Here is a 13,765-nt window from a genome sequence, read left to right as displayed (position 1 = left end):
ACATGGATGCATTAGGAGTATTTTATGCACACAAATTTGCAGTTTTTAGCGATATTACTAAGATAATTGGAAATCTAGGGTATGTAGAAATGATAAACACGTGAAAGTCAAGTCCACAGTTAAGTCCAATTGACAATTAGAATCAGAGTCATATCCAGGGTTTTTGGGTCAAATTCCCCAATATTTGGTCCTAATTCTTCTATTCACTAGTTTTTTTGAGACAAACCCGGACAGTACAGCATGTTGACAATAGCACGTTATGTCGTCGTTTGTACGGAAAGCTGTGAAGTTGTTCTGAAAGCTCCGTGAAGGCAAATTTAAAAAAAATCCTCTTCTGAGGAGACTGTAGGAGTATTTGCTTAGCTATGGCTTCTAAGTGATTATCGAGTAACTGTCAAGTATATGATGCTTGATTCTATTTATTCTGTTTCCTCGACAGCTGTTTTGACCGAATATTAAGCAAAGCTAGAAGTCAACTCTGACTTTGTAAGGGAAAGTCGGCTTGAGTCAACTCGGCTCCATACTAAACTTAAGTTAATTTCCAGATCTAATCATAAGGTATCCCAATTGAGCTCCTCTTTCAATCAGGAATTCATGTATTTTTTTGTACTCAGAGTGGTCAGCGGCATGTTTTAAGACGAAGAACCTAGCCACAAATTTACATAAATTTCATTTGCAACATCCACCACCAAATCTAATTTTCCAACCTTTCCTTTAAGCAGCATAGCTTCAACATTGACAAAAATATCAGTATAAATATATTCCCTCATAAATACACACAATCTTTAAAGCATGATTGAATTTTATCGCATTTGCCATAAAATATTACTAAAGGCCATTTCAGTCAGTTACCACGTCAATATATATCGCATTTTCATGGCTTGATTTACAATGCAATGCGACAAAAGACGGAAAAGCTGATAAAAAAAAATGTTGTGTCGAAAAAAAAAATTTTTATGTCCTGACTGAGACAAGAGTATCGCCAGGCAGGCAGGTAGGTTCGCTGACTAAACAGAAACTTTTCTGTTCTGTAATTGAATTTTTGATGTCATTGGAAGTATGAGGCACAAAAAAAAAATAAAATAAAACATGAAACATGAAGTATGAGACAAAAGATAAGGAACAAGCTGTATTTTTGTGTGCTGGGTGACAGGACATGGATAAACCATGAAAATTAAATTTATTTCTCATTGAGACTAAAAAGCACATTCATCACAGGTTTAGTTCAACTAAAACTAACTAAAAAAAAAAGTTCCTGAACGACAATAAATTTTACAAATTTCTCCTAGTTCTTGCTGATGGCCACATTTGTGTCGTTACGAGATGGTTTCAACATGCTTCCCTCTCTATTTTTTCATATCTATCTACTTTACGATGGTTGTGGATAAGATGAATTGTTTGGGTGAAATAGTAATGGCAAACTGTGAGAATAATTACATAAAATTGGGTAGACAAGGCTCTGTGATGAGATACTGAGCACTTAAGGAATGAAATGAAAGTAGAACTAATGGGAAAAATGGAGAGTTAAATGTATTGGAAATAAAAGGAATGATCATTATGGGTTCATTTGTGAGTCAATTTTGAATGAACAAAAAATTTTTAAAGTTTTTATGGCTGATTCTTGCTGATCCTGTATAGAATTTTTAATGATGGATTAAAGTGTATTTAGGTGACTGTGAATGAGTCATATTGTGAAGTTTAAATTGATGTTAAACACTGATTGTATGTGTTGTGTTGAATGCTTAACTAACTGTTTTCATAAGAATGGGTATAATGTGACATTGGTTCGCAATGGCTGTCCAGCAAAAGAGTCGGATGAAAAGCCTTTTGGAGTAACCTAAGCTCCACATCAAAGCATGGTTTGAGTAAGTAAGCAAAATATTAGGAAACTAATCGATAATCTGATTATAAGAAGATAGTTGATCAGTTCCTTTCTGCCTTTTATAACTTCAAGAATACTAATTTAAGCAGCTATACTTAAGAATTTTGAAAGAACATATTCTCGAAACCAATCAAGGTTGTGATGTGATATTAAGACCTTGTTACACACTTCTGTGTCATTTATTAAAGATTTTAATGTAAACTGAATCATTCTAATTAGGTACCCTTATTAGACTATGAATGCACCCTTGGACATGATCACGGTACCTTGGGAGTGCGTTCGTTGTCTATTTAACGCGTAACAAATCTTTCAAAAGAGAGGTTTTGAAGCTTTTTGCTTGATGAAAGCTCAATTATTACGTTACAGAATTCTCGGAATCAGAGTTACCCCTTTAGGATGGGATGTAATTCAGTTCAGGGTTTTACTTGAATGCAATAAATTTTGAGTAACTTTCCTGAATTTCCTAACAAATTGAAGTGTTTTGTCCAAAAAATAGGGAAGGGAGGATGAAACCAAAACCCAGTCCTATCCCGTCTCCTACCTAACATAATCCTTCACGTATGTCTTACATGGATCCTCCTCACAACTCTTCCTCTCATCCTAAGCACTTGTTTCCTAACCAAAGCATCTCAATTCCATTTCCCTCCCAGATTTTCACTTTATAAGACTCTTCATGATGATCAAGAATGTCACAAACAAAAAATAATACTTCCATTTTTTTCTTCTAAAAGAAAAGGAAATGAAGCAAAAAGAATCAGCAACATCCACAAAAGAAATCACAAGAGCTTTGTATATTTTTCAATATCATAAACAATTTATCGTACTTGTAGTGCAATAAGTAAGTAGCAATGTTTTCAGTGATATTGAGGACGTGTGTAGTACTTAAAGTATTTCAAACAAGGAATTGTGAAATGGAGAGAAACAACTATGTTGCATAGCAAAGTAATAGAAGTAGTCAACAAGGACACTTTAGCTACGAGAAAAAAGTAAAAAAGGAACTGCGAAGGGATTTTTTTTTATTTCTGTTCAGTTCCTGCAATGACAAAAACAAATTTCTTTCCTGCTCTTTTTGTTGCTGTTGCTGTTGGAAGTAACACATATAACAGAAAAAATTTGTTGTGAATAATTTAGTCGAGATGTTGAATCGTTTACAGCATAAATTGCATCTTGTGGTCTTTCTGTGAACAGCATAATCTAGCTTTTTATTGTTATCACAATTGTTTATTTGGATGTTTAAATTTAGTTGGCATGTAATAATGTATGAAATGTGAAAATGGAATTAAGTGGTGGAGATTTCTTTTTAAAGATGTGTCAGGTACTTTAGAGGAATTTGAGTGTGTTTTTTTGTGTATTGCTGTGTATTTATGTCGTCATTTTAAATGAAATGGATTTAGTTTTGAGGCTACAACTGAGAGTTGGTAATGACATTAAATGGCGTCTATGGTATTTAGATAGTCAGCATTAATTAAGAAAGGGAATAAGTTTGAGAATTTAGGAGTATTTAGAAAGTCCTGTCTTCTCGGCATTATTATACAATGAAACAGAGGTTGGAATTGAATCGAGTCGGTTCCATCTGGTTCAACATCGAGTTCTGCATTGAAATATTGTAACGTGACAATTGAGCGGTGTTGGTATAGCAAAAAGTATCCGAGTTGCACAATCTTTTTGTGTTATTTTGTTGTATTTGCGGGAAGTTGTAGAGAAGCCTTAATTGCACCGCGAAAAATGAAATTTGCCACTCGAGATAGCTATTAAATGGCTGACATTGTCAAGATGACACAGCTACTGAGTTACTTTCAAGTGGCTGCCACTGTTAAGTAGACAATGCTTGAATTTAATTATATTGTTCGTTTGATTGTCTTGTAGAGAATATTTTTAAGCATGCTGATTAGAATGGTATCCTAACAAGTTTCAGTGTGTCTCTTGGATATTAAAAGAACTTTCACATAAACCACATGATGTAGAAATGGCCGAAAATCAATCCAGAGGATCAATCGGATCTTGCCTAAGGTCAAACTCTACTCCGAGTGGACAACATGGCATAAGTCTAATTAATAACTTCATCTTTTTGGATGATTAAAGAGCTCGTGGACGACCAAAGAATTCTTGGAAGGAACCTGTCAATAGGAGTAGTGCGGCGCTTGCTGTTGGCAAGTGGAAGCTAGTGATAGAGCCAGCATCAGGCGACACCTGCGAAAGATCATGGATCGTTAATTGAACCAGCAAAGTAAGTAGTAATAAATACACCTATGTGTAGAACGACTAATTCCATTTATTACGGAACATTCGGAAGGAAATTTTATAAAGTGATCGAAGGTCTAATTATTAACTGGATATTATGTCAATTTATCCACTCAGGTACCCTAACAGGCAAATATACCGCTTTTAGGTACTGAGTGGTCTTTCTATAATAAAGTGCTACGCATTCGTTTAGCCGAGACAAGACTTTTTTGAATTTCTTCTTTTCTATTAATTTTAACGAAACAACTTTTTTACTATATTAAATCTTATTAAAAATGTCAAATAACAAGCATAAATTAAAGACTGTTAAGTTTGGATTTTCACGGAAAACTGAAAAAAATTGAAAATTACAACAACAACAATACGCATTCGTTTAGCCGAGCTTCCAATTTTGTTAATTTTTGATGAAATTGCATAATCTAACTAGCGTTTTATATTCTTAAACGCTAACTATGAATACAATAATGCTTAATCATACTTAAAACTATAGCAAAACTACATAGTTATGTTAAAAATTTAAATTTCAAAATGGCGGCAAGAACCTAATGATTTTTCAAGATTTTGGCACGATAACTATATATTTTCTTGAGTTTCTTCAATAAATCTTTCTGCATTTACATTAATCTTTCAGATAATATATAACTTTTTACAATTTATGTAGATTAAAGGCAAAAATTTAACAAAAACTTTTAGTTACTTGAAGTTTTGTTCCAAAATTTTTTACTTTATCTTAAATTTTTTGTTATATATCAGCAATTTACCATTCAAACTGGCTTTTTCATAAAGTATTTTAATTAATAAATCAACTCCAATAAGTTAATCAATAATGTAATGAGGGATTTTTCAAAAAAAAGTAAAATTCTATGGTCATGAAAGAAAAAAAAATTTTTCATAGAAAATTCACTAAATTTTATAAGTATAGAATACTAAAATATACACTAGAATTTTACTTTTTTTTGAAAAATCCCTCATTACATCATTGATTAACTTATTGGAGTTGATTTATTAATTAAAATACTTTATGAAAAAGCCAGTTTGAATGGTAAATTGCTGATATATAACAAAAAATTTAAGATAAAGTAAAAAATTTTGGAACAAAACTTCAAGTAACTAAAAGTTTTTGTTAAATTTTTTTAATCTACATAAATTGTATTATATATTATCTGAAAGATTAATGTAAATGCAGAAAGATTTATTGAAGAAACTCAAAAAATATATAGTTATCGTGCCAAAATCTTGAAAAATCATTCAGGTTTTCCTTTTGAAATTTAAATTTTTAACATAACTATGTAGTTTTGCTATAGTTTTAAGTATGATTAAGCATTATTGTATTCATAGTTAGCGTTTAAGAATATAAAACAGTTGTATGCAATTTCATCAAAAATTAACAAAATTGGAAGCAAACGAATGCGTATTGTTGTTGTTGTAATTTTCAATTTTTTCAGTTTTCCGTGAAAATAAACTTAACAGTCTTTAATTTATGCTTGTTATTTGACATTTTTAATAAGATTTAATATAGTAAAAAAGTTGTTTCGTTAAAATTAATAGAAAAGAAGAAATTCAAAAAAGTCTTGTCTCGGCTAAACGAATGCGTAGCACTTTATAACAGTCTAATTTACTTCAAGTATCTTAATAGGCTTTTCTGGATTAATAGACTGGTCTGTACCAAACACTGAATTCACACACTGTCCAATTTGTCACTTAAGGGTCCTACATAACCCTCTTATTATTATGTTCTTATTATTAATTACTCTAAGCGAGATCTACTCCCAAAATATTTTACATATAAAAAATACACTAAAATCACATCAAAAATACACATATAAATTTTACTAACATCAAAACTACATCAAGATATGAAAAAAGGTCTAAGTGCATATTAAATACATCAAATAATTGTGAAAACATCAAAATCTACCAATATGCTACATACACATACTCTACAGAAACACAAAAATTAATTTTCAATTTCTTACCAGATTTCCAATTTTCTTTTTTTTTTGCTTAATAAAATTCTGCAAAAACAATTATTTCAACTAACTTTTAGGTCCTTTTCTTTTTTTTTTTGGCAATTCTATGTATCTCAAAAATGCACAAAAGTTTTTCATTTTCCTTTCAATTTTCTATTAACAACTTTCGTGAGTATAACATGAATCCATTCAATTGTAATTTTATGAAATCAACCAAACGTGCTTTTGTTGCGAATCAGACGATAAAGTTTTGTTTCGTCAGAAGGAAGTTCTTGAGAAATCGCAATGCAATGAAGAATCTTTGTGTTTTTTCTTTAGAATAGGAGGAAGTACGTGATAAATGGGAGTGAAAGAGGGATAATTGGTAGCTTGGGGTTAAATTTTGGGTAGGTTTAAACAAAGGATGCTTAAAATTGTGGAAATCGAGGGGAGAACTAGGGAGAACATGCAAGAAGTTTGTGGAAATTGTCTTTGAGTTGATCATTTTTAATTCTATGTTAGAGGTGAACCCGAGAGACACAAAAAAACTCAAAATCCTCAGATCCATTTCGATTTCATTATGGCTACTTTTGTAAATATTAAATGACTGCGACCTTAATTTAGAAGTCGAACGACTTTAATGTTGGTTCTAACTAAAGACAGCGGTCATTTGGTTTCAGCCCTACAGACGCAAATGAAGAAGACTTCGATAAGGAGCTTTTAAGGCTCCAAAATGTTATTTTATTGACACCTAATTGAAGTCACCTACATTTGACAGCCGTTTGGATGCCACATGGAAGCTGCTTTCATTTGGTATTAATTAAATAGCTTTATTGAAGCATTAAATATGGAGCTTTAGCGAAGCCTTCTTAATTTGTGTACCCGAATAGCACAATTCAATTAATCGATTCAAGGACCCTGAGTGTCGTAAATGGGATGAAAACACAAACCTGTATCAACGCGCTTGGATGGAATCCACAAGGAAAGAGACGCCCTGGTGCTCCAAAGGCAACTTGGCGTAGAACAGTAATGCGGGTTAACCTTTTGTAATAACCTAGGCTCCAAATCGGAGCATGGTTCCAGTAATTAAGTAAGGGCCCTGATACCTGATTTAAGTCAATTCCTACACCAAGTCAGATTCAAGGAAGCCTGTGTTAGAACTTTTGATCGATTAACAGATTTGTGCTATTTGTTGTTCCTCGGGTATTAAAAACAGCAATGACGGAGCCTTAAATGAATCATTGCTAAGCTATTTCCATTTATGTCTCTCACGCAAGTGCCTCATCCCCAAAGAAGAAAGAAAAAGGTCAACAACAGTAGCAACAAACACAAGAAAACTAGAAGAAATGACAAAGAGTAAAAGTTGAAGGCAATTTCATGATCTATATGACATTCGTGACTTGCAGGATCCTCCAAGAAGACAAACGCATACTAAAGTAGATACACATAAATTTTTATTAGATTAATGAAGAGTGAGTCCTCCTCTTCCTATTTTTTTTTTTCATCTGTCTTTTTAACATCCAATTTACTGTAGAAAAAATTAAATCAATTTTGATGAAGTCTTCATGTATTTTGCTATAGCAATTGATGTTCATGAATATTTATGAGGCACGAGAGTAAAAAAATTTCAATTTAAAATGTAATAATTCAAAAAATTTTCATCATGTCACGACAAAAAAAAGTTTATAAAGCATCATTATTCTACAATTTACTACATATATTGATGCATATTCTCAATATAATAAATTCCAATATTTTTATGAAGTATGTCAACATTGAGATAGCAATGATTTGGTGTATCTGGGGTTAATATGAATTGCTTGTGTGCATAATAGATTTCTGTTTCTGAAGAAGAAATGATGATTTATGATTTTTTTTTTGTGGATTTATAAATTGGTTTTTTTCGGTTTAAATGCTTTTTGAACTCTCAAATTAAGGTCAATCTAAGAATATAATTATTAAGTGAGATATGAATTTTTGCTGTTCAATCCTGAGTAGAGAGAGCTTTCGGATAAGTTACACCTTTGGGCTACGCTCTAGTGGCTGATTATTTACTTTTCGAAATATACCTGAAGACATCCTGAGGTGAAGCATTGTCCTAAGACAAAGGCTGGCATTAGCATGTTCCTTAAATCTAAACTCCTTGGCAGGGACGAAGCCAGAAATCCGCCAAGTAGGTTCTAAAACAATTTATATGAATTGCAAAAATTTATGAGATTTTTAAGGACTTTTTCTCAAAAAACTTAGCAAATTATAGACATTTTCATAATGAAGAGAGATGACTCTTCTCCACCCCCTGAATGCGTCCCTTGATAATTTTTTGATTCTATGCAGCATATCTTCCCCTTACTAGTAGATTATATATGTAAAGTCCAAGTGAGATTTGGTGCAGCAGACCAAAAACGTCACCGGTCTTACACAACCATTACTACCAAACTTACTACAATTCAAGATTATTTACTATTTATGTTCCCGAATTACACAACGTACAAGCTAGGATACCGTTATGTCGCCTTTTAAACGGAAATTTTATAGCCTTACATGATTCTTCAGCTTCTTTAGTAGAACAAGCTGCGATTAGTCGAACATTTGTCTAGTTATCAACTTGAAATTTGTGGAACTTGCCTTAAAATATCAACTTTGTATTTTGGTATATGGTCGACTAATCAAAACTTGTTCCATTCGTGAATGAATCATTCAAATTCTATGTAAAATGGAACTGACTTTTGTTTATTTTTTCTCAAATTTTGAAAAAAAAATGGAACGTTATTTGCGGCTAAGCCCTAATGAGATTTTTAAGGACTTTTTCTCAAAAAATTATAGAAATTTTCATAAAGTAATGAAGAGAGATGACTCTTTTCCACCCCCTGAGTACGCCCTTTGATAATTTTTTGATTCTAAGCAGCATATCTTCTCCTTACTAGTAGATTATATATGTAAAGTCCAAGTGAGATTTGGTGCAGCAGACCAAAAACGTCACCGGTGTTACACAACCATTACTACCAAACTTACTACAATTCAAGATTATTTACTATTTATGTTCCCGAATCAAGGTTTGTTACAAAAATAAACTTGAGACAATTTTCCCAAAAGATTTCAATTCAAATTCAATTCTTCTTCTAGCCACGAGCGTCAATGTCACGCAAATGAAAAAAATGTTAGAATTTTCTGTTGTTAACTTGAAACTGAGACATAATTCAATGGCATAAAATGCCTCTAGAATACACAAATGAACGGAAAAATTCTCGCCAGACTTCTTCATTTCCTTCATTTTCGATATTTCGCAGACGCAAAAAAATGTGACAAAAATTGTGTTATAAATAAAAATGAAATTGAAGATTAAAGAACAAGCATGACGAGATGAAATGAGGTACTTTTTTATGCTGAGCTCATTCAATTCAATTCCATTTTTTTATTCACACAATCATTTGCCAGGAAACTTTTTTTTTTATTATTATTTAAGAAGAAAGAAAGCGAATGACATTGGTGACATGCTAATGTGATTTAGACGTATCATTCTTTACGGAAAATTTAGAATTTAAAGTAAGCGACTTTTTGTGATAAGGAAGGGAATTTAAAGCTGAATTTAGGCTAAATGACTTCCCTAGTGAACCAAATTACGTTATAACTAATTGAAGGTAAGTTAGTGTCCAATCAATATCCCGCTTTAATGAAATATTGTCCATTAGGGTTTGAAAATGAAGATTTGAATATTTTTGGAGGGTTTGAAAGCTTAACGGAAATTTTAAATTTGAATTTTGCTAATATAATTTAGCTAAGATGATTAATCTAAACCAAGGTAATACAATTTAACAAAGAAGATTGATCTGAGACAATATTGCTGAATTTCCCTAAAAATTAATGAATTCAAATGATTGAAAACCGAGAGAACTGAATCAAAATTATTGAATTCAGCCATGATGACTAGTTGTGGCTGTGAAGAGACAAATCGGGTCAAGATGATTAAATTTTATTAAAATGACTGTGAGTGAGTTGACCAAATCTTGCCAAAATAGTTGAATTTAATTAAATGCAATCATTCAACCGAGAAGATCAAATTTAACCAAAATGATCAAATTTAATGTAAATGATTGCAACCAAGAAGACCAAATATAGCCAAGATGATTAAAATTAATGAAAAGATTTTAACCGAGAAGAACAAATCTAACAAAGATAATAAAATTTAATCAAAATGATTGAAACCGAGCAGACTAAATCTAACCAAAGTGATTGGGTTCAGCCATGACAATTGAATTCATCAAAAATAGAAGCTCATTGTCTATTTTTAAACATTTTTATTTTAGAAACCAATTCAAAATCTCAGCAAAAAGTAATTCCATGGAAATTTCAATCAAAATCTTCTTATTCTTAAGCACCGTTATTATCTCATAAGAGATTCTATTGTTAAATATTAAGACATTCTTACTTGTGTGACATATATCAGCTACTTCACGCATTCTCGCACACATTTTGTTATTTATTAGTGATTTTTACTGCTTATATCCCCTCTTTGCATGTCTAAATCTCACATAAAAGTGAAGGATTTATTTAAATGCTTTTTTATTTCTTTCACATATCGTAATTGTATCATATCAAGTGCTTAAAAAAGGGGGAGGAAAATCATCTCATGTTGACATAAAAGTAAATTATTTCGTTAAATATTTACACAGCACACACAATTATATTCAGTAACATCAACTTCATCTCTTCACTACCTGTAAATTACTCTCTATAGGATTCTAATGCAAACAATTCTAATTACATTAGATGTGAATTCCTTTTCATCGAATTTTTTCGTTCTCATTCGCTTTCTTGCACATTTAAACATTCTCAAAAATGCTCTCTACACGCTCTCACTCATGTGTATACAAACAAATTTATCATTTCACTCTACAACCAAACCCTTATCATCAAAAAATCCCTAAAGTTATAAATGTGAATGTGATTCTATCAACTTATGATATATCTAAGTGAATAAGAAGTGAAGGAGGCGAAAGAAGAATTCTCGGATTGGAGTGTGAAAATTGATTTTTTTTGCTGTTCTATATTTTATGAGAGAATAGATTGAACAATAGAGGATAATGGAAGGTGAACAGATTTAAATTTTAATCAAAAATAATTTAAAAATTCATGAAATTAATGAAACAGAAAATCAGCAACAAAATTTGAGAAAGAAAATTAGTAAAAATATCAATTGAATTTCATTTTAAATGGGGTTTGAAATAGGGTTTGAGTAAGAACTGCAGGTCTGCATTCAGAAGGGGCTATAAGAGGTCATCCTCCAACCCACTTTTTTCAGCAATATTCTTAAATTTGCTAGGGATATTGAAGCTGTCTTCAGTTTTCGACTGTATCTTACAGGTTGTCAAAGTCTTGCCCCATGTCAAAGACTTGTCCAGTGTGAGAGCCTTACCCCATGTCAGAGCTTTGCCCTATGACAGAGCCTTGCCTTGTGTCAGAGCCTTGCCCCATGTCAGAACCTTGCACCTTGTAAGAGAAGTTACCCTGACGGCACCGTGTCGGCTTATTTTGACTCATTTTCATGACAAAAAATGATGTTCGCGGCGTTGTGTTGCTCGATTTAAAACTAATAAGAATTCAAGATCTGTAATAAATGGTCAAGAATTCTTTCTCTGATGGACGTCATGTGTGAACGACCCCGGTATTACACATTAAATTTCTTGACACACCTCCAGAAAGCACATGCCTGAACATCTTGAAAAATTGACCTAATTTCATCCTTAATTTCCCAGAATTACTTCTTTCTATCTTTTCAAAGTCACCAAATCATCAAAGAGCATCTTTTATGAACCTTGACAGATATTTAATCTTCTTGACAAGTCAATTCATGCGAAGTGCCCTAAGAACTGCTCATTTATTTTGAAATTGTTTATTTTTGTAATTCGGCTACTTAAAAAAATATTTTCTTATGCTTCAAAGAAGGACATCCTTTAAAGATGAAATTAAGTGCTGCTTTGAGATCAAAATATACTTTAACTTCACAACCTGCTTTACAGACAGCATGAATTGTGGATATACGTATTTCTATATCTCGAATCAAATCAGCTTAAAATGTAAGGATTGAATGATGAAAATGTGAAGACATCCTAAACAATGGCATTATGATTGAATGAGATTTACCATGCATCAACATCATCATCATCATGACGATTTAATATGTATTTTAATTAATTTGTACATTTGTGATATTCGAAGATTGAATTTCATTTTGTCAGATTTTAATTATGAATTATTGAGGATTTTTGTGGAAAATTGATTTGATTGATGTATTGTAGGAATTGAATTTGTATTAGGTAATTGGCAAATATTTAGAAGCTGTCCAGAAGCGAAGGCAGAGGAAAAATGTTCTGGACACTATCCAACAAAGGGTTAACTGTAGCTATCTCGAACTAACTTGAACATTAATTAGTTTTATGAGTTATACTTATAGAGTTGCTCATTGTATGTTAGGATATGGATCCGGAAACCATCCGGAGTAGCAATGGCCAAAAATCCGTCTCTAGGTCGACTTGACTATGACTATGAGGCCAGAGATAATCGAATCTAAGCTAGAGTAAGAGTAACTTTGATCTGGGCCAGATTTTTAGCCATTTATACACCGTTTGCCTTTTGAATGTATACGAAATGTTAAGATTGATTTGTAATCGAGATCAGGATATCTTAATATAAAGCTTAGGTTATAACAAAATGCATCCATCAAACTATATTACTGGTTTTTACACCGAGTTTGTAATAATAAATTCATAGCAAACTGACGTTGATGTATATCTGTGAGATGTCATGCAGCTTTTTCGAGAACCAGGTCATCTTTGCCCTTGTGGAATCTTATTACACTGTATTAAACTTGTATTATTGCTCCAGCACTTGTTTTTCAAGTTGTTTGACCAGATGTACGGCTGATCTGTAAATTCCATTTTAAAATGTCCATCCAATACTTTTCAAATACTTTTTTGGTCGGATTTATTTCAATTTCCTAGATTTTTTGGTAAAATCCTTAAAATCCTTCCCAAATATCTCAAATCTTGCCATACCCAAGCCATACCTCAGCTGTTAGTTGTGTTTGGAAGGAAGAAGCTATTTATAGTTGTGGAAGTAACAATTTTGACAATTTTATATATTGCATGCCATTCATAATGCCATTTTATGGCAAACTAATTTCCCAACAAAATCCAAACCTCATTTAAATGAAATTCAATTGCAGCCTAAAGCATATAACCAATCAGAAAAATGAGAATTGAAAATAAATTGAATTTTTTATATATTAAATTTAAAAATGTATAATCCAGAAGGAAGAGAAATGTAAAGGAATAAGTAGAAGTAGAAATAAATAATAGAAGTAAACTCGAGAAAGATGAAAAAGGAAGAAAAAAACAAAACAATTAAGTTTGTGAATGATTTACAATGAGTTTCAAGTCGAATGTAATTGAAATACTTACTTCGGACTTAAATCTGAGCCTAAAGATTGGATGGAAAGGAAGAAGAAAAGATGGAAAAATTGAAAAAAATTATTCGTTTGAATTCAAAACATCCAGAATGGGAAAATAAACAGCGGAATTGAATATTTCCACTTGTTTGACCCGAGCGACACAAATGAAGAAGGTTCCGTCGAGGAGCTTTTAAGTTTCTGCTAAGCCTTAGGCTCAGAAGCCATATTGACATTGAACGGAGCCAA

General features: G+C 32.0%; 1 protein-coding gene across 1 annotated transcript in view; it reads right to left on the bottom strand.

The window, feature by feature from the left end:
* The window catches only part of KaiR1D (Kainate-type ionotropic glutamate receptor subunit 1D), a 59,518-nt gene that overhangs the window by 8,504 nt on the left and 37,249 nt on the right, over positions 1-13,765 (bottom strand). The window contains exon 9 of the mRNA XM_070652126.1: positions 13,530-13,548. Coding sequence (XP_070508227.1) covers positions 13,530-13,548 — 19 coding nt within the window. The remainder of the gene's footprint in view (positions 1-13,529; positions 13,549-13,765) is intronic.

This window comes from Chironomus tepperi, unplaced genomic scaffold (genome assembly GCF_022539635.2).
Source record: "Chironomus tepperi strain 1889 unplaced genomic scaffold, CSIRO-AGI_Ctep_v1 contig_479, whole genome shotgun sequence".
Classification (NCBI taxonomy): domain Eukaryota; kingdom Metazoa; phylum Arthropoda; class Insecta; order Diptera; family Chironomidae; genus Chironomus; species Chironomus tepperi.
Note: the sequence above shows the minus strand (reverse complement) of the source record. Positions and strands in the feature narration are given on the sequence as shown.